The sequence below is a fragment of the Emydura macquarii genome, unplaced genomic scaffold (genome assembly GCF_026122565.2).
Source record: "Emydura macquarii macquarii isolate MOO-44397 ecotype Brisbane River unplaced genomic scaffold, CSIRO-AGI_Emac_v2 contig_2699, whole genome shotgun sequence".
In the NCBI taxonomy this organism is placed as follows: Eukaryota; Metazoa; Chordata; order Testudines; family Chelidae; genus Emydura; species Emydura macquarii.
Window position 1 is genome coordinate 2,182,411 of NW_027132836.1, and position 21,303 is coordinate 2,203,713.

Genomic DNA, 21,303 nt, shown 5'->3' on the forward strand with positions numbered 1-21,303 from the left:
GCACTTACGTCAATGTCATAAATGTCCTGTCCCACAGCGTAGGCTTGAGACGCTGCGTGTGGTTCCATGTGAAAAAGTCAGATTGTGGGAGGAGGCAGGGCCTAGCTTAACTGGTGTTTTGAACCCCCTTAGAACGAAAGTCCCCCCACAGGACACACCAGGTGCACTGCTGTTCCTTGCACCCGGAACAGCAGCACCGCGTTCAACCCCTTGGGAGCTAATCATTTTGAAAATGCCCCACAGCCCCCCCCCTTTATCATTGTGTGTACCACCATTCACATATTAAATGGGGCTTAGTAATTTAAAAACCCTAAAAGCTAGGTTTGCCGAGAGTTCTCAGCCCTCAGTGCAAATTAAGGGATCGCTGCCCTTCAGTGGACTCTGTAAGGGGCAGTGGCCATGACGGTGCAAATTAGCCACTGAGCCAGGGCTGTGGTGGTAGCAATTTGAACTAAGAGAGAAACAACCTGTGCTCTCATGTTAGCAGCGCCTGTTCCAAAGGGCTGCTCTGGTGCCATGGGGGCTGTTGCTTGCACGACAGCATTCTAACTTCACAGGCAAATTAAACCCCCTCACTGCCCTTCCGATGAACAGACACAAAGCCCCCCAAGCCAGGAGAAGGGCTTCTGCAACCCTTACCTCCCCCGCCCCCTCACTGCACAGGGGACAACACAAGCGTCTGACGGTCAGCAGAACCGCAGTTAGCCCTAGGGACAACACAAGCGGCAACACTGCAGCGCGTAGAGCATTGCACGGTTGGATCCTGCCCTGCTGAAGGCACGTGGGAGCTTTGCCCATGACTTCAGGGGGCCAGGAATCTGATCCAAAGCCCAGGAATCGGGAAACTCGTCATTGATTGTGGTGGCCATTAGCGCAGCCTCCATTACAATGGCACTACAGCTGTTCCCCACTGCCACAGCAACGCTAGCAGCCTCCATGGAGCATGGGACTGATTGGGGGGGGTGGGAGGGGATAAATCCTACGGCAGGGGATGAGTTCAGGATCATGAGGCTGCGCCTGCTATTTTGCCCCAGCCCAACCCCTCTCTACTATCTGACTTTGAGTGGGGCATCCCTTTAGGAACAAGGCCAGCGCTCCAATTAACTGCCTTGTTTTCCCATTAACAGCCCAACCCTCTCCCCCGACCCTGGGTCCTGGCTTCAGTTTCACACAGCACCAGGCTCCGTAAGACTACATCCCCGGGGAGAACGTTAGCCGCACTAAACAACTGATGGAAAAAATAGGGTCTTTACCAAAGTGGCATCAAGTATGTAGAAAATGAACCAAAACATACAAAGTCTTTTGAGTGAGCCAAAAAAAAAAAAAAATAATGAAAATGCAAACACAGTCCAGGATTTGACATGAGCAGCACAAAGGGGAACCCACCCCAGGAGATGGGGCTTCTACATTCAACCGTTGAGCTAGGAGGAAATGCAATACAATCACCAGCACTTCCTAACTCAAGGGGCAGGGCACAGGGCAAGCCATGCACTGTCTCCCCACACGTCCTTCCTCGACCAGACTCTATGTTAAAAAAATAAAATACAAAAATACAGCTGTACAAATCTCTAGTGCGACATTCGACTCCTCCAGGACAATGAACCCTCACGCTCCACCTGGGGTGGGCTTGGTGAGGGACAGGCTGCGGGATAACGGGCAGGGTCAGATGCAGACAGACGGAGAGGTGATGTTGCTGACACTCAGGTGCCAGCTGTTGCCATTGGGGGGCTTGGGGACATGGTCCGTCTTGCAGAAGACGTATTTGGAAAGGATGTTGCGAAAGGTGTAGCGGAAGTCCCTGATCTTGTAGGCGTAGATGATAGGGTTGATGACCGAGTTGGCGTGGGACAGGATGATCGCTGTGTACATCACCCACTCAGGCTTGTTGAAGTTCTGGTGGAAGTAGGTGATGCAGTTTAGGATGTGCAGTGGCAGCCAGCAGAAGGCAAAGAGCCCAACGATGATGGCCAGAGACTTGGCCGCGTTGACCTCCTTCTGGAGGGTGGTCCTGGAGTTGCCCATCAACTCTATCTTCCGCAGCTGCTTGCAGGCCACCATGAATATCTTGACATAGATGCCCAACATGATGACGAGTGGGAGGAGCACACAGCCAAAGAAGTTGAAATAGACCATGTAGCTCATGGTGACCACGTTTTCAAAGAGACATTGGATTAAGCAGCCATGCTGGTTCTCCCCACTTCGTGCTGCTGTCTCATTAGTAGAATTGGGGCAGCCACTCATGGCTCTGTTCCAGCCCATCAGTGGGGTCAGTCCAATCCCAAAGGAGAGGAGCCAGAGCGCAGCAATGAGCCATCTTGCGCGTTTCCCGGTCACCAGGCTCTTGTATCTACACACCAACAACAAAACCAAATCAATCCGTTACATAAATGAGCCTTCACAGCTCTGAGAGGGTCACAATCCCACCGCAGCGTCACCGCTCCCACCCAGCAAAGCCCCACAGCTGTGTCGGCCAAAGCCAAGATTTCTGGAAAACGTCTTGGGTACCCGGTTAACACCACTTTTACAGGAGCCTCATTGTCAGCAAGTGCAGCGCATCCCCACCCTCCGAAAAAATCATACCCCCTCGAAGATGTCTAGTGGGTATTTCAAGGCCTATATTCTTGGCTTACACTACGAGGGGATAATCCCACCTCTTTGGGGTATCACATGGGATCATCCCAGCTAAGGGCTTCCAGTGCTTCCCTGTGGATGGTGACAGTTTCACACATCGCCTGTGGCCAAGATTAACTCTCCTGCTGTTCAGGACTACATTTGTGTGGCTGCGAATGCTCAAAAGTGGGCCAAGAGGACGTCAGCGGCACCACTGGGCAGCTCCAGTCTGAGACTCCAGATTAGCTAAATCCATCCTGAGCACGCCAGTGCCACTGAGCCTGAGAGAATCTTCGGTCATGAGGCTCAGACCGCACACACGACTTCTTCACACACACCCTGCCCACGTGGCTTCTCCCTGTCCAGTCCCTACTGATCAAAGGAAAATCAAGTCACGACTAGGATGGGGTGACCAGCGCCAATTTAATCCCTCGCCTCAATCTTGTCACATTACCATGAAGTGTCTCCGTGGCAGCCCATGACGGGGTCTCAGTGTGGCCCTGGAACTAACTTAGTCTCTCATTACCGCCATCCCACGAATGCACTGGCGTGACGGGGGCATGGAACAGACCCAAGACCAGCAGCCACAGTGGCACAGAGGGCTTTTAACACCGTTACACAGGAGAGTTGCACTGGCCCCGAGAGCAGCATTCCAGTCATGGGACATCCCTCCCTATTGCCCAGCTGCTGCATGAACACGGAGCATAGAAATATGTGGAAACTGCTAACCCCAAACAATGGGATCATTGGATCGTGTTTGCCAAGCTGCAGCCCACGCAGGATTTTTGTGGCAAGGCCTGCACGCCGCCGGGATCGAAAATGATTGTTAATGATGGGTCAAGTGGAAGGTTTTAGACTTGTCCCTGTAGGCTTGGGGAGCAGGGGACTAGGAACCACAAAATCTGCGTGGCTCGGCCACACTCCTGTGTGACCCTGTGCAAAGCCCTTCAACGCTCTATGCCTCAGCTTCCCCAGCTGCAAGAACAGGGACCCTGCTACCCCCTCTGCTTCACGGGTTACATCTATAAAGGCATGCAAAGGACTCTGGGGCTACAGTGAGGAGCACCACAGAAAGGCGGATGTGCAGAATATAGTCCAAGTCTCAGGTTTTAAAGGCCCAAGTGATTGTGACAGCTAAGTCCGCTTTTCCAAAGGAGCACACGCTCTGAAGTGCCGACGTCCCACTCACTTCCAGTGAGACTGGGTGTGTCTACAGTGCAGTCGGAGGGGTGCTGGTGGCACCTGTGGACATAGTCACACCAGCTTCTAGCTAGCTCGCAGTCACCAACAACAGCGACGCCGTGCCAGCACGGCTGGAGTGGGGTTAGGCACACATGTACCCAGGCTCCCGGGCAGGCGTCTATAAACCGAGCCGGAGCCCATGCTGCTGCGGCGTCACTGCGAGCTCAGACAGACCTGCCTGTGCTGCACTCACACCTCCCCCTGCCGTGTAGACGTGTTCGTGGGCTCCTAGGGCCCAGCTCCACACAGGTACATAGGCCTCCAACTCCACCATTCAGGCACCGCTGACATTTTCACACCGGCTGCTCAGCTGCCGCCTAGCCACCCACCGGTCCACAAAGCTGCCTGAGCGCTGAGGCCAAGGCTGCTGTGAAGGCCAAAACTAGACGGGGCTCGAAAAAACTAGAGAAGTTCCTGGAGGATCGGCCCAGGATGGGCAGGGCTGCAAAACCGTGCCCTGAAGCGGCCCTCGTCTCTGTGTGCCAGAGGCTGGGAATAGGCGGCAGGATGGGTCGCGTGGTGATGGCTGTTCTGTTCATTCCCTCGGACGCGCCTGGCACTGGCCACGTCAGAAGCCAGGACCCTGGGCTGGATGGACCATTGCTCTGATCCAGTCTGGCCATTCCTGAGCTGCCCCACAGCCAGGGAGCTGCTCAGAGCTCTTGCCCAAGCTGATGGCCCAGGGGCCCTGAAGCAGGATTCCCAAACTAGGCAGGGAAATGCCAGCCCAGTCCCATCACTGATCTGCGCATGGCTCAGACCGGATCTCTGTCAGACCCCACCGCAGGAGGCTGCAGGCAGGCCACCAATAGGTGGGGGGTACCACAGCACCCACACGAAAACCAGCTGGGAATGCAGGAAGACGTGGGGTGAGCATGAGAGCAGCATCGAGCGTGAGCATGACAGACATAGTTCGGTTGCTGTGGCACGGGCTAAGTGCCTGGCCTGGTGTGCCCGGCTGACAGGCCAGAACCAGGCACCTCCCTCAGCCGCGAAACGTCTAAGCCAGGTCAGCGCTTCGGTATCCTGAGCCCTCTCTCCATCTCCTGCTCACACTTGACACCCTGCGTTTGAGGGTCCTAGGAGGCCAAGACCAATGACTCAGGGAGATGAAGGCTCCTCAGTCACTTGTGAAAATGGGACTCCTCCTACTCAGCACTGCAAAGCCCAACCGCCAATACCGTCCTGACCTGGGATGCTAAGGACGCTGCACATTGCTTTCCTCAGCACGGGAGGCCACGCTCCTGTGTGCCCAACTCTGATCGACAGGCACCTACAGGCAGGAGCCCATCTCGCCGCCACCTTCAGCAAGATGGTTCCAGTTGCCTCTGCATCTGGAATCCAGTTTCTGCCAGCTAACCCATATCCCATGCACTTCACACCGCTTCACTTCCGCTGCCCCACAAGGGAGCCGCCTCTGTTCTGCTGAGAAAACTCAGAGCCCATTAAAAGCCAGCCAGTGAGCTGCTCTGGATAGAATTAGGCCAGATCCTAGTCTCAGCCCAACGCTATGGAGAGACTGCTTTTTGGAGGTATAGAGCGGGGGAGAAAAGCCCGAGGCAACAAAGAATCTCCCAGACCAATAACACTTGTGGACAGCTAGCTCAGCTGCATTGATAATACAGCATCCCCTAGCCTGCCATGCATCGCTCTCTTCGCTTTGCTCTTGTTTACTCTGGACTCCTCTATCCGTCTTTCGGAAGAGAAACGTTCTCATTTTCCGCTGGCTGGGAAGGGAGGGTGCCATATTCCCACAGAACTGCAGCTGTGCATGGTGCGTGTGAACTCCACTGGAGCAAGCGCCGTTCCCCCCTCGGAAGACACATATACGCTCTTGATCCCAGTTCAATCAGATTTGTCCCGGGCGTACGGGTCAAATACAAACTGCCAGGGAACAGCGTCACCCAGGGGCCTCTGGGCTTTTAATGTGCTGCACTAGGCTAGAGATTTAAAAGGAGGGATCATCAGCCACGGCAGGAATGGGTACTACAAACCATGTATTAGATCCATGTCTTCTGCAGCACAAAACTGGCTGGGCTCCTTTCTCCTCTCAGTATTGCCCACTAACCTTCCTAGTGCCCCAGCTAGCTGGGTAGTTATAGTTCCAGTTTCACAGATGGGATAAACACAGGACCAGTGGGTTTATGCCCAACATTTTCAAGAAGTACCCACTACCGTGGAGTACCTTCATTCTGGGGACCTGCCAAGAGGCACCAGCCGGCGTTGAGAGTGCAGAGCACTTCCAGCAGACATTTGGATTTGGAAATTTGTCATTTGCCGGGAAAATGGACCATCACTACAGGGGGACTAAAAGAGAGTGAGCCCACGGCATAACTGCCTGTTCTCCATCCTGGAACAGCTCGATAGGGAGATCGCAACGCCCTTCCAAGGCTTGTCAACTTCGCCGATGGGGCGGGGGGGAAAGAGTGTCCAGTGGGCAGAACACGGGGCAGCAGGCTCCTGGGTTCTCTTCCTGAATCTGCTCCTTACTCAACTGCGCGACCCTGAGCAAGTCACGGAGCCACAGTTTGCTCTTGTGAGCCAGCTGCTGGCGTATGTACTGTAAGGAGAGGGAGAATATGGAGCAGGGCTTGTGCAGGCACAGTGGACGTGGGATTTCAGAGGGCATTCGCAGCACAGCGCTATCCATGGCCTGCTTGGCTCTCTCTGGACAAGTTAGGCTGCGTAATGAAAAGCAGACATGGTCCCTCAACCAAAGGGTCTTGAAACCCAGTGAGTCAGGAGAACACTGACCGACAAGCTGCTCCAGGTCACATGCCGTTCAGCACCATCACTTCCTGAGAACATATGGGAAGAGAGTCAGTTGAGCCATTTGCTCTCGCCCCCGGACACTTCCTCGGGGATAAGGCTCCTGCCGAAGGTTCGTAAAGTGAATGAACTTATCTTTCTGAGCAGCTGCAACCATGGCTGGTTATTTTCGAGCTGCTCATTCTTTCCCAGCATAGACAACAAGGTTGTTGCCAAAGCCCAACGTAAGCAGAGCCCTGCCTGCCCTGGCACAGTAGAGAATGGAAAATGTTCTGATTGCACGAACCAGAGCAGAGCAATGGCGAGAGCTGGAGACCCTGTGGGCGCAGGAAAGAGCTGGCGTCAATTACAGCAGAGCCAGCAGCTCATCAGGAGCGATCTACTCCTGGCACGAACTCTTTATTCTGCTGCTGGATGTTGCAGGACCACACTGCAAACGCCTCCACCTCCGCCCACCACCTCCTGCTCCTCCACGGACAGATTTCAAATCACCCGTACGTTTGTGCTGCGCTGCCTTTTTGCGTTTGGTCTGATAAATCATGGTTCCATTCCCTGACTGGAGGAGCGCCACTAACTACCACAGGCTGTCCACGAGCAGTGGGGCGAGGAAGCTGGGTCGTTCCGATCCTGGCAAGAAGCAGACAAAAAGGGCATGAATAGGGCCAAGGTGAAGTCATGAAATGTTTAGAGTCAAAACGTTTTTTCCCACTGATCACCAAGGCGTAGTCTTAATGAACAGACCTGACAAATAATTCAGTGGGCGTAACCAAGGTCAGCTGCAGTTCAAGCCTGGACCTACTCCCCTCCCATATTTTCAAGGAATCCTTTACTTACTTTTTGTGGGAAAATGTGTATATCTACGGTCCTCATCTGACAAAGGCCCAGACACTCAGAGGTATTCAGGCACCCAGCTCCCACGGAGATCAAATGCCTTTGAGGAGCTGGGCCAAAGTATTTAAGAACACGGTTAAGTGCCATGGACTTCAATGCACATTAAGCACAAGCCTAAGATCAGGATACATAGGCTTTATTTCTTTCAGAGTAGTTGTCAGCAGCCCATTGCCCAGGAAGGGCCCTACACTAACAATCTAGTATGCGCACAACCCTACAATAACAAACCAGCAGCAATGCACGATGGAAGGGGGGAAATAACTGTAGGAACTCTGATTTTGGATTGAGGTTTCTTCCAAGAACTATAACCAGTGAGGAGGGAAGCAAGGGGATTTTCTGAAAACTCCTTCAATGGGCACTTGTCAACCCCTTTTCTCTTTTTGGAGGTTTGCTATTCGTACACAGGGAAATATTAAAGTAAATTTACTCACCCAAAGCAGCTCAATAACCCACAGCAAATATTGACACTACTTGATGTCTCTGCCTAGAAGTAACAAGAGTTATTGTAGTGTCAATACTAGCTAGTTATTTAAGAGTGATTTATTGAGGTTAAACAACCTGGCAATAGATTGGCTCCGTCTACACAGCTAGGTAGGTTTAATACTCCAGTAGTAGATATTAGCTCGGACACTGTTCAGTGATGTGGACACATTGCTGGACATGTCAACACCAGCCTCAGCCCCAGGGACCATCCTGCTGTTATGCAGCATCTCTGCTCCGGCCTCGAACCAGTAGAGGCACCTCTTTGCTACCACCTTCGTTACAGGCGCTGGTTTGGTGAAGAGCATTTTCTCTGTGGCACAAGGGAACCAGCATGCCACCTCCTTCCCAGTCAGGAGAAGCCTGACAAATGGCAGAACTGTTTATTTCACCATCCGTGTCCTAGTTAAACAGCCCTTGTTTCACTTGGTCAAATCCCAAGAGCAAAGTGCATTTGCTTTCACAGAACAGCTCCGGCACTCTAGTGATGCCACATAGGAGCTTCTATCCCAGAACAGAACAGAACAGACCAGCGGGCACCATCCAGGCCCAAGGAGTTAAACTGCTGAGCATGTAACACGAAGGTTTGCGAAGGGAGAGCCAATGGCAGACTAATCTGTCTAACACCAGGTTGGGTTGTGTGATATAGCGAAGGCAGAAGGCTGTAGGAAAGTGATTGAAGGCAGATATATAAGCCTCAGAATGCTCCAGGCTCTGTTCCCTGCAGTCTAGCTGAGGATCGTTAGGGGGCAATTAGGAGCAGCTGGGGGCAATTAGGGACCAGCCAGGTGCTCCATAAAAACCCTCTGCCCCAAACAGACAGAGCATGAGCTGGGAGGAGTAGAATGCCGTGCCGTGGAACAGACCAGAGTGCAGAGATTGTGGAGGAAGGTACCAGGCTCAAGAAGCTAGAAGGAGGGGGAAAAACTAGCCCAGGGGAAGAGAAGTGCAGTTGGGAGCACGGTGCCAGCAGCACACAGCTGCTTCTCATAGGGCCCCTGGGCTGGGACCCGAAGGAGCGGGTGGGCCTGGGTCCCTACCCCCTCCTCGGGGAAGACAGGGTGACTGAAGACGCCCTGACCCACTACAAGCCACCAGAGCGTGAGACCCGCTGGGGGAGTCGGCTGCCTGCCACAGTTGCCAAACAAGGTCGTGTTGCCAGCTGGCTACTGCTTTGGCACATCACACTTTATGATTATTATTTCTATTGCAGTCACACCTAGGAGCCCCAGTTGTGCTAGGTGCTGTACAAAAACACAGACCCCTCCAAATGCTTAGGAGCAGGGAGACAGGATGAAAGGACACCAGGCCAGCCTGCCCAGGTTCTCTCACGCAGCATTGCACTGATGCTCCCTGTCACACCTTGCACACAAAAGCACTCAGAAGCATTCTGGGCTGGTGTCTTGAGAACAGTGCTAATCCTGGCTCAACTGTCACCTCTCCCTGCAACCAAGGACACATCACTTGGCCTCAGTTTCCCCATCTGTAAAATTATCTCATGGAGGTGGGTGTGAGGAGGAAAAAACAAACAAACAGTGTTTGTAGAGCACCAGGCAGGGGTTGGCTGTTTATTATTTCTGAGTTTGGAAACTCCTGGGGGCAGGAGCTGGGTCTTCCTAGGGGTTTGTACTGGGGCTCCACACTAACAGACAGCTTGAGCCTCTTTGAGCCTGGCCTGCGGCATAGCTTCCACCAGGGAACGAGGGCTCCAAAAAGCCCTAGCATAGGCCCCTGGCTTTAGTCAGTCTTCCAGCAGCCTCTGTCACAAGAGCCGGAGGCAGCAGAGCTGGGGAGGCCACGCTGGTACCGGGCAGCAGAGCATTTCACTTGGTTAAATGCTCAGTTTGTTTTTCGCCCATCAAGCCCAGTTTGAAGTAACAGGATTAACTGTCCCACCCCGGAGTTCTTCTAAATGGAGTTGGAGCATCCCAGCTCATTAATCACAGTAACAGCCTCCCCCTCTACCACAGGCAGCTCCGGGTTGTCTGCGGCTCAGGAAACGGATGGGCTTCTGCCCTTACATACTTTGACCAAGCCCAGGTCACTAGAAGCCTTTGCCAATATAGCAGTGTGATTTGTTATGATGTCTACCTGGCAGAAGCCCTAATGTAAATGCAGTTACGTCAGCATCCCTGGCCTTTTTCTGGTTTCACTCGCTGACCCAGTAGAACCAAAAGCACTTCATTGCTGGTAGAACTGTGTCTGCAGTAGGAGGGTTTGCCTTTTCTAGTGTAAACCTAGTCTGAGGCCTGGCCCAGGCACCTGCAGAACCCTGCTTTCGAACAGAGAACTCCTATGGTGGAAATCGCTGTGCTAGGAGGCGACACTGATTGCTACCCACCGATAACCCCCAGCACAGATGAGACCTTAGACTCAGCAGTTCCAGTCTTAAACTCCAGACAGCATCTCAGTGCCGAGGCAAGCCTGCCCTCGTAGAAGGGGCATTGCTGAGCCTTGAGCAGAATGCACAGCCCAGCTGCAGAGACAGATCCCGGCGTCAACCTCATCCTTGCTCCAGCTCCACAGCCCCAGGGGCATTAAACTCTGTGGCGAAAAACTTGAACTCATTTTCCACCCTGCCCTTTCCGAACACCTGTTTCTCCCCGTTTTGTCCAACGCCGATATTGCAGGATGTTCATTAATTTGGTCTCCTCCTGCTGGCCCGGGCGATGGGCCCTGACCCGGCAGAGCACCAAACACGCCTTTGCTCTGATACCAACAAACTGTGACTATTGAGACTTTCCTATTTTAGTGTCGCAGCAACAGAGGGGAGTTTTCAAAGCCCCTTTGCTGCAGGAGAGAGAGAGCAACTGGTCCATCAGCCGCCATATTCCTGTCATCTGTTTGCAGTTGTATTTAGCGTCCCTTTTGGTTTGTTTGTTCAGTAACCGTATGAATGAGCATCGCTGCTTCTCTCTGGCTTGCCCTGGGGACTCCCGTGGAAACGAGATGACAGCTCAACTGGAATTTCCTGGTAGAACATTTTAATTAAAGCAGGATTGGCAACTTGGAGAACAAAAATAAAGCAGCTTTCTGCTTCTAAAGAGGAAAGAGTCTGAAATGGGAGTGAGTGTGGGTAGCACTGTCTAGTGGTCAGAGCACAGACCCAGGAGGTAGGAGATTCATTCCCAGCTCTGCTGTTTGATCTTGAACAAATCACTTCCCCTCTCTCTGCCTCTGTCCCCATTTTAAACAAGGGGAAGCACCAGCCTTACATGGGAGAGGCGAGGCCTAATGCGTTCGACCCTTTGAGACCCTTGGATGGAAGGTACAATCCGCATCTTAAGTATTGTTAATAAGAGCCCCTTCCCCCTGCGCGGTCACTTGGGGGTCGAGTTCCTGTGACCCTTTTTACCCATAATTCCTGATAAGCAGGGGACAGGAGAGAGCGTCTAGCATGCAGACAGCTCTGGAACGGGACCGTGCATTAAGAGCCTAGAGAACACGCCCAACCCCTAGCACCGCTGAGGGCCCCGTGACGACGACGTGAATGAGGTCGGTCAGCCAACCTTTCCAGCAAAGAGATTGTGGCAGCCACGGCCTGAAGCTGAAGCGAATGGTCACCTTGGGTAGAAGAAGGGGCAGCGTCTGGGTAAGAAACAGGTGCGAGGTGGTGCCCCCAGCTCCCACTGGCACTCCAGAAAGCTGGCCCCATGTGTTTACCTTTGCCTTGCCCCCGACACCAGCTGAGCTTATGAAGGAATTTAGGACAAATCTAATGTACTTTTCACCCCTGCTGCTCAGTCTGTCTGTGCTTGGGCCAGGACGGACTGACAGGTTGGTGTCAAGGCCACATTATGGCAACTTTCACTTCGATTTGCCAACCCCAAGTGTTCAAAAAGTCCCCAGGGTATTTTAAAAGAAGACGACACATTTGGGGGTGTCGTCCACTCTCTGGGCTTTGAGACGATGTTTTCAAGTGTCTCTCTGCAATCATGAGGGTTAGAAACGTTCAGATTTAAAATGAAAAAAGCTGAGTTTCTCACATAATCTCAAGGCTCCAGGAGCTGGAGCTTTAAGAAAAACACCAAATACTGCAGGATTGGCAACAAATGTTTGTAAGAACAGGCTGGACGAACACCTGCTAGGGATGGTCTTGGTGTACGGACACCTGCCGCAGCGTGGAGGGCTAAGTTAGATGACCTCTTAAGGTCCCTTCCAGCCCTAGGTTTCTCTGAGTAGCACGGTGCTCTTGTTGGTGGGTGGCAAACAGAGCATGACATAGTGATTCCTTTAAAAATACACTGATCCATTGAAACATAACTGGAAAAACAGAAACAAAAAAATCCTTTTCTAGTGTTGTAGGGCTTCTGCCCGTAATTCTACCTGAGAATACCTGGGAGCACAGAGGAGGGAGACACACGGGGGCCATCAGGTGAGCAGGCCAGAGAGAGGGGGCAGTACGTGGGGAGGGGAGTGCAATGCGCAGGTGTGTGCGTGCGTGCGTGCGTGCGCAAAGTACAAAGAACAGCAACTGCACCAGCAACAGTTCAGGCTAACTCTGCAGCCCACAGAGCATCGGTGTGTGCTGCATGCTGGGAAATAATCCGGGGTAGTGCATGTGCTAACGAGAGTAATTTATTCACACCCCCATTGCTCCCCATCTGATTCTGCTTTAGGAAGCCACCCCGCCTCCTTTCCCGGCCGAGAAGCTGCACATGCTGCAAACACAACCGTAGCATTGCCTGCAGGGACAGGATTTGTGCCAGGTGTCGTGCAGAGAGCATACCCCATCCCGAGGGCACAGACACCGCTCGCTGCAAGGGTCAGCACTCTAGCCGCTCCATTGCTGCCTGGGTACCACAGGCAGAGTGCTTGGGAGACAGCTCATGCATCTCAGAGACAACCCAGGCAGGACGCCTGCTACTGCCCAGTGCAACCTCACCTGCCTCAAACTGCTTCTCGCCTTACCTCAGACTAGGCAGCCGGTGAGTGGCTCTGGGGACGGGCTGCCCAGGAAGGCTCTGGATGCTCAGCCCCCGATCTGGGGTTTAAGACCGAGTGGTTTCAGAGGCCGCCCTGTTGCTGTAGCTGCCTTGCCACATTCCCCCGCACAGCCCATGTCCTCCCAGCTGACACGCCCCAGCTTAGTGTCTCCCTGGCCAGACCTTCTTTTAACCCACCGCAGCTTGCCTGCACGTGTTGACTCCCAGTGCAGAGTTAATGCAAAGCAGAGGGGTCCTGTGGTTCCAGTGCAGAGCCAGGGCATCCACCCCTAACACCCACAGTTAACTCACTGCTTCAGAAACCCACCGGCACCTAGCAGCAGTGTCAGGCAGCATCAGGCCAGCTCCTCGCTGCCTGGATCCTTCCCAGGAGGGATTTTGGGTCCCCAGCCCAGCAGGATAGCTGTGCTCTTACTGGTGATTGACTGAAGGAGCTTAAAGAGAGGATAAAAGTTAGATTTGCCGGTTTTTAAAATGCAACACGGAAGCTGCAGCAACACAGGTTAATGCCCCTGGACCCGCGGTTCAGCTCCACAGTAGGGAGGGCTGAGAACAGCCTGCCTCCGCTCCCAGCGGGGGTCAAGTCATAAACGCACTAGGCTTAGCGACCTCAGCATCATCCCTGAGTGGACTCTACAAAAGCCACAGCTGGCTCGGCATTCTCAGTTCAAGCTAAACTCAGAGTTGGAATAGCAGGGGCTGCTGCAAGTCAGGGCTGCTGGCATCGACGTGGGCTCCAGGGCTGGAACAGCAGAGTGGGGGAAAGAAGTGGAGAAGGCTTCAGATCTAGCCTGAGAGGCATTGTTAGAATAGTTTGTGGTTTGGGGCAGGGCTGGAGTTTTAGGGCAGGACTCGCAGGTCAGACGCGGGGAGGGTAGGTGGAGTTCTGCAGAGCACTGAACGCAGCCACAGAGAAGCTGTGCACATATTGAATACAGCAACCGCTCCACGATTGCGAGAGCATGGCTGACCCTGCCTGACACTGAAGGGCTGGTGCCCACCGCAGTGAGTTAATTTCACTCCAAACCTCATAGCAGCAGCGTGCACAGACCTCAGATCTTCTTGCTAGGACAGCACAGATCCCTGCTGCTTGAGTTAAAGGAGAACCACCTTTAGCTATTCGCAGTAGGGGAACTATGAGACACAGCAGAGCTGGTTTGATTCCATCCTGTGGGGGGCAGTGGAGCACCGACACTGCCCACGCTCCATTGCAGCCTCACCTATCAGACACACCATGTCCCACTACAGCCAAGATAGGAGCAGAGTGGTCAGAAGGATGGAAGAGCGACAGTGGATGCAAGTCCTTCTCCTAGCTAGGGGAGGATCTGGCACATTAAAAAAAGCCTCAGGAAAGGTCTCATCTAATCTGGCTACCCACAAAACCAGCAGCAAACCCCTCTGCATGCCAGCCCCAGGACCAAGCCAGCTTCCCGCACAGGCTGGTTCCCCTGCTGGGTGGGAACAGATAAAGAGCTGTGGTTCCCTTGCTCCTGCTGGAGTCACTCATCTCCCCGCATTCTGGCTGGCTGGGGAAGCCCTTGGGACCAGGTACCTCCCTCCTCCCACCAGACCTGGCAGAGCACAAACCCAGGGCGGGAGCACAGCAGGGGGAGGAGCCCGAAGCTGCGTAATGGGGGCCAGTTGAGTGAGGCCGGCATGTGGCCTGTGAGTGGGTGCTGTCCAGTGACACTGAGGGACTGCCTCAAACAGCTCACATGGGCCTGCGATCCAGCGTGCTGTCAGGCGTGGGGCGGTGCACACAGGCGAGCGTGGCCCTGCGCCGTAGGGTGACCAGATCTGGGGCAGTACGTTTGCTGATACGCAAGTCGAGGCAGACGGGAGCAGGTGGAGCGATGATGACCCTCTGTGGTGAGAAGGGGGGGGGTGTATCTACCTTTGTGCATCCAGTGTCGGCATGACTGAGCATACACACAGAGAGATCCATCTTAGCTCGCGGGGGAGAGCAAGGGGTGTGTGCGCGGCCTCACCGAGGTGGAAGGGTCACTCAAGTGTCTGCACTGCCACCTCCCTCACTTGCGTTCCCACGGAGCCACTCGGGCGTGCCCCACCACGCTCCCACTCCGCGTCCCGGGGGCGCTCGGCGAAGGCAAGGCTTTCTCTGCCCCGACCTAGACGTGCAGTTCGCTCACTGTCAACCCGGCAGACCTACAAACTGAATTATGCAGAGAGGTGGAGGGGCCACCAGAGATGCCACGATGGACTGGCAGGTTCTTTGCGGCTCCTGCCGGGGGGCTGACGTCACTAACAGGATCAGCAGCAATAATCTGCTCTTTAGCACTTGCAGAGTCCCTGAGCTGGTCATCTGGATTATCCAAGTCTTGGAAAGTAGGCTGGGGAGGGACGAGAGCGCACCTCTGCAGGCACAGCTGGGGCCGCTAATCCTGTCTGCCACGTCCTGCTGGCTGCCTGGTGGGGGAGGTCGTGGGGCATGGCACGGGACTGCTCTGAGCTATCTCACCACTCCAAAGGCTGTACTGAGAGACACCCAGCGGCAGCAAAAAGCTGACCAGCAACTCTGTGGTACTGAGATTGACACAGGGGTGTCTGTGTTGTGCTCAGAGCAGAGCTGACCCCAAACACTGCGCCTTGTTTTCCTACACTGCAGCTGGAAGGGGCTGCTCGGGTCCACACAGAGGAAGAACAGGACTGGCACAAACGTCCCCATAGAAACTGTAGCCTCATCTTAAGCAAACTCCTGTCCTGTTGATGGGCTTTACGCACTCGCCTGCTGGCTGCGGAGAGCACAGCCTGCACGGGTGCGACGTAGCCTGGGCTTCCACGGTCGCCAGATGTCCCGAGTATCGATACAATCGGGGGGAAGGTGCCTACTGCGCTACCCAGCAAGGCTGGGGCAGAAAGAGGAAGAAGAGATGTCCTCCCACCCGGGCAGCAGGTGGGCACACAGGAAGGGGAAGAACAAGCCCATTTGACAGAGGCCACCATGCATTTTATTTATATGCAAAGCATCCAAGCAGATGCACCCCCGCCCTTCCCATACTAAGAAACAAGTGAGAAACTGCCAACTCTGCAGCAGTTCACGAACCCAGCCACGTTCACCAGCCAGCCCATCTTGCAAAGGATATACGAGAGGTGGCTCAGAAGAGTAACCAGGGCAGGGAGACCTCTCCTATGGAGAGAGATTGGGACTGGTACCTTAGAAAGGAAACGTGTAAGAGAGGATCTGACAAAAGTCTATAAACGAACAAATAGGACAGAAGGGCAACTGGGGACCACGGAGACATTCGTTCAATGCACTCGAAAGGTCAGAAACCCAAAACCGATCAAGGGAAATACATGCAATTCAGCTGTCGGGAATCACTGAGGCTAAAGGCTTACCAAGAATCAAACAGGGCCGGGGCGTTATGTGGAAAAACACTTATTCTGGAGAACACATTTTGGAAGAGATCTTAAAGCTCATGTTTCAGGGCTTAAGGCAATCTCTAGCTAGCAGAAAGCAGGATGACACCTACGCAGGGGGCAGATTATCCCTCATCTGTGACTCTGGGGTTCTTGAACTTTCCCTGAAGCAGCTGGTGCTGGCCAGCAACAGAGACAGGAAACTGGAGTAGATGGAGTCCGGGTCTGATCCAGCTGGGAAATGCCTGTGTTTACATCCACATGCAGCAGCAGCACAAAGGCACCCAACTCCTGCTGTTTTCGGGAGGGAGAGAAATATTCCAAAATTGGGAAACGTCGCCCACACCTCACCACGGGGGTGAAGGAGGTGGGCACGGGGGAAGAGCATATGCCTGGGGTACAGGGAGCATGCTGCTCTCCGAAGCCAGAGAAGCTAGTGACTAATTTCCCTCTCTCTCTAGCTGTATCGATGGCACTTCCCCAGGTCACATTTGCCCCCTGGACTGTGCAGAGGAGCAGCGCTCGCTCTCTCGCAACTGGTTTATAGCACAAGTGGCTCAGCTCGTGCCCCCCTCTCCAAATCCAGCCACTCGCTCGCCTTTCACAGGTTCCCAGCCCAATCACTCCAGGCTTCCCATGCTGCCCCATTTCCTAACGAGAGCTAAAGATAACTGGGTGATGTAAGGTGTCCGTTCCCCAGCAAACAGCATCGTTGTGATGTTCTGGGGCTGGTTTGTGGGGTGACATGCATCCTCGCTGCGGGCAATTGTGCAAAGGTCTAGGAACGACTTAAGTGGTGCTTTGAGAGTGAGGACAAGAAACTGAATCCCAGTGGAGGGAGAAGGGGAACCAGCAAAGGGCTTCTCTGTATGTTCCCAAAGCAAAGCTGCAGCAGTACAAGCTCCACCCACCCACCTCCCAACGCACCAGCTGGCAGCCAGCCTGCTCCAGCCCTGACCAGCGTCAGGGGAGCTCTGTCTGCGGCCCATCCAGTCCTCAGCCTCTGCCACGGGAGGGGCGGTTAGTGCCGACAGCAGCGATGGCATGGACATGTGTCCGAGACCGAACGAGTCATTTCACACGATCCACCAAACAGGATGGCCTTTGGATTGGGTGCAAGCCATTTCCCTAGAGATGAGAGACTCCACAACTCACGATTCATCTCCAGAGTCAGTCACTCCCCTGAACCAGCCTTTGAGCTGGAAATACAGCTCCGCGCAAGTTCATTTCCCCTGTAATTTTATAGCCAACTTTCTCCTTCCAGAAACAGTAAGTGAGTCTAACTAGAGCAGCTGTTTGGGCCAGGCCCTTTTCACATAGCCCCAGAGCCACAGCCTGGCAGGAGCCATGGGGGAAATCGATCCTAGCTTTGAGATTTCTCCTAGCTTTGTAATGAAGGCCCACAGATTCCAGCCCCAAGAAGTACCCAAACCCAGTCCTGACCCGACACAGAGATGCACAACAAACCTGCTGGAAACCGAAAAGAAAAGAGGTGGAGGAAATATTTTCCTTGTCATCGTCAGAAATGTTTCCACTTCTCTCTACACTCAAAAGTATCAGTTTTGGGATCATCCCTGCCAAGAATACCTGCTCTGTTATGTTCAACTACACTTCCACCAGGACTGCTATTGTGGTCACAACCACACAACTTCCTCAGCCAAGCTCCACACACACACACACACACACACAAAAAGGGGGGATGGGGAGGGGCCAGTCATGGTACACAGACAGTGAGTTAGAATTAAGAGCCCATGCTACAGCATCTTGCATGCAACGGAAACGTCGTCGGGCTGACGAGCCACCAAACTCCCCTTTAGCTGCCCTCCTGCTCTAGATCCATTTAGGAATAAATAAATAAATAAATGGGGTAGACACTGAATCATTATCTGCAGCCAAAAACCAATTTACTCAGATTACCCCATGGCTGGCCGGTAAATGATTAGCCAGTTTCAGATGCGCTGACAAGGATTCAAATGCTTCTGTCTTTAAGCAGCTTCAGCTCTGTCCCCAGCTACAATACACACCTCGGAATTTCCATTCCATTTTCTGATGACATATATACCCACACAATAGGCTATGGTTTTCCATTAGAGCTGCAGATCACCTGTCAGATGATTGATTAATGTTTGCCAAGTGCACGGAGATTCTCTACTGCAGAGTGAAAAAGGTCAGGGTAGTTATTGCTTTAAAGTTGGTTTTGGGCGTGATTTGCTCATGAAAAAGACGCCAGAAAGAGTGCAGGCAAACTGCAGCCACAGGCTTTGCCAACGCACGCCACTGCAAACCTGCTGCATCCACTGCTGCCTCACTTCTCAACACCCTGCACATCTTCACCCCAGCTCCCATTTGCCATTCCTGTCCTGGACTCCCCAACACACAGCTCTGCTGATGCCTCTCAACCCGGACCCAGTCCCAGACCCCCTGCTACCCTAGTTGTTAGCCAGTGAATCCAAGTCCTGTGCTGGTTGTGCAATAGGGACAGATGAACACTCAACACAACTGAGACAAAACAAACTCACTTCTCTTGTGACCCCAAAATCCAAGTTTTGGATGCACCTTTTCGGATGCGGGGAGGCTGCTCCACAAACCCATTATTGGGGCTACCACTAAAGAATGTACTTACTATGTTTTGCACAGTATATTCCAATATCCCCAGAACTAGTGTGAAACCAATTCGTGTCTGTTGTGATCTAATTTTGATTAAAGTTTCTTAATTGTAAATTGGGGGATAAAGAGGAAGGAGGATTGATTTGTGCATTTTTTGTTATCAAACTTTGTGGGTTTCTTTTAAAAACCAGAACCCACATCCTATTCAAACACTCAGCGCCATTGCAGGTGGCCTTTTCAACAGAAAGCACATTTGCTCTGGAACAACGCCTGCCCGGTGATCTCAGAACACTGTGTGAACTGGCTAGCACAGGGGCGGGGGGTAAGGTAATGTGATTTGCCTATTTCACCCTCTGTTTATAGCATTCACCTCTTTGTGAGTTTATAATTTATACACTCCCTTTCTCACTTAGATAAAAAGCGACTGTACGTAATGCCTGGCACTTCCAAAAAGTACCCATGTTCAACGAGGTATGATTGCACCATGTGTACCTCTGCTACCCTTTCCTTTCAACCCAGCTCACGAGGATCCCTTCCCAATAGCTATTAATATTTTGGTCTCAAGAGCAGGTGGAGATTCTGAACTAGGCACGAGGTGATAGTTGGACTTACAAGTAATGTACAGGTTCACTAATAAGATCACTTTCAGCCCCAACCTCTACAGGCAGCCAGGTGTGAGGTTACCAGCGGGAGCCAAGACTCTTTAAAGAACCCGGAATCAGAGAACCATAGAAGATGAGGGTTGGAAGGGACCTCAGGAGATTATCTAGTCCAACCCCCTGCTCAAACCCCCTAAATCCATAGCCTAGCCTAGAACACACGCTAAACTAATCAGGCCAGTCTCAGATAAGCTGAGAAGCAGGAGAAAGAGGTTGGGCTGGTTTTTCATGACTTGGGGGTGCTCCGACACTACGCTGCCGGAGGCTCTACACACCCGGGTAGCTTAGCTCCAGCTGTTCCCAGCTCTCCCTTGTGTGGCCTTGGGCCTCTCACTAGCCTGAGAGGGTCAGATTGTCTCAAGGAGCTCAGCTCCCATTTAGGCACTAAAAACAAGTGGCCAGATTTTCAACACAATGGGAACTGAGCTCTGGCCTCCTGCATTTAAGAGCTGCCCTGCTGGGTCAGCCCAGTGGTCCATCTAGCCGGTGTCCTGTCTTCCACAGCGTCTTACCCAGCCCAGCCCCTGCCTCCTGCACCCAGCCCTTAGCTGCTCAGTTCCTCCACCCGAGACACCCCCCCCCCACTTCGCCCCAGGGGATCGGGGCTGGCTTGCGCTGGGCCGTGGAAGGAGCCCCAAGTGCCGGCATCTCCACCTCCTTACCTGAGCGGGATCTTGATGGCCAGGTACCGGTCGATGGCCACGGCCAGCAGGCTGAAGATGGAGCTCTGGGTCAGCACCAGCACGAAGCAGGCGAAGAAGAGGCAGCTGTGGAAGTCGGTGTAGAAGCCGATGCTGATGGTGATGGCGAAGGGGATGGCGAGCAGGCCCACCGCGATGTCGGCCACGGCCAGCGACACCAGGATGTAGTTGGTGGCGTTCTTCAGGGTGCTGTTGATGGCCACGGCCCAGCAGACCAGGACGTTGCCGGCGATGGAGAGCAGGGCGATGAGCAGCTCCAGCACGATGTAGGCTGCGTTCATCGTGAGGGAGGGCGCCGGACGCTCACGTCGAGGCGGCTCTGTCCGGGGCACAGCCGCGCCTCTTACCATGGCCCTGCCCGGGGCGGGGCGGGGGCCAGGCAGTGGGCGGGGGGCCAGCAGGGCGCAGCTAGCCCTGGCTCCCCCGGGAAGCCCTGGTCCCCTCGTGGCCGGGCTCAGCAGCGCCGCCGGGGCCACCCCACCCGCGAGGCGGCGGCCCCCAGCCCCGGCCGGCGGTGCCGGGTCCCCACGGGCTGCGGTCGCGCCCCTGGCCCGGAGTCAGGCGGCCAGCTGCGGTGCCCGGCTGGGCGCTCGGGGGTCCCCCCGCCGGGGCATCTCTGCGGGCACGGCCGCTCGCCGGGACCGGGGCCGGGGCCGGACCAGCGGCTAGGGACAAGGCAGCCTCCCCCGGCCCGGCTCCCCGCGTCTCTCCTGGCAGCTGCCGGCCCCGGGGCGCTGCTCCGTCCTGTCGCTGTCGCTGTGGCCGGGCCGGGCTGCGAGCGCGGCGCCGAGTCCTGCCGAGACTTTCTGCTGCGCTCCGCGCTGCTATTTCTGCACATGGGGCCGGCGGGGCGGGGCGGGGCGGGGCGCGGCGCGTCCTCACCCGAGGGCCCCCCTTATTTTACCGTAATGCCCCACAGAGGAGTCCCCGCCCCGCCCCGCCCCGCCGCTGTCTGCCGCGCTGCCCCCAGCCCACCCGCGCTGCGCCGGTCCTTGGGAAGCCCCGGCCCGGCCCCGGCGG

General features: G+C 54.3%; 1 protein-coding gene across 1 annotated transcript; it reads right to left on the minus strand.

Annotated features, from left to right (window-relative positions):
- Window positions 1-1,234: 1,234 nt before the first annotated feature.
- ADORA2B (adenosine A2b receptor) lies at window positions 1,235-20,564 on the minus strand. Its single transcript, XM_067565861.1, has 2 exons — window positions 20,245-20,564; window positions 1,235-2,347 (listed from the first exon to the last, which is right to left on the minus strand). The coding sequence occupies exons 1-2, from the start codon at window positions 20,562-20,564 to the stop codon at window positions 1,663-1,665; spliced, it is 1,005 nt and encodes a 334-aa protein (XP_067421962.1). The 3' UTR covers window positions 1,235-1,662.
- Between the last annotated feature and the right edge of the window lie 739 nt (window positions 20,565-21,303).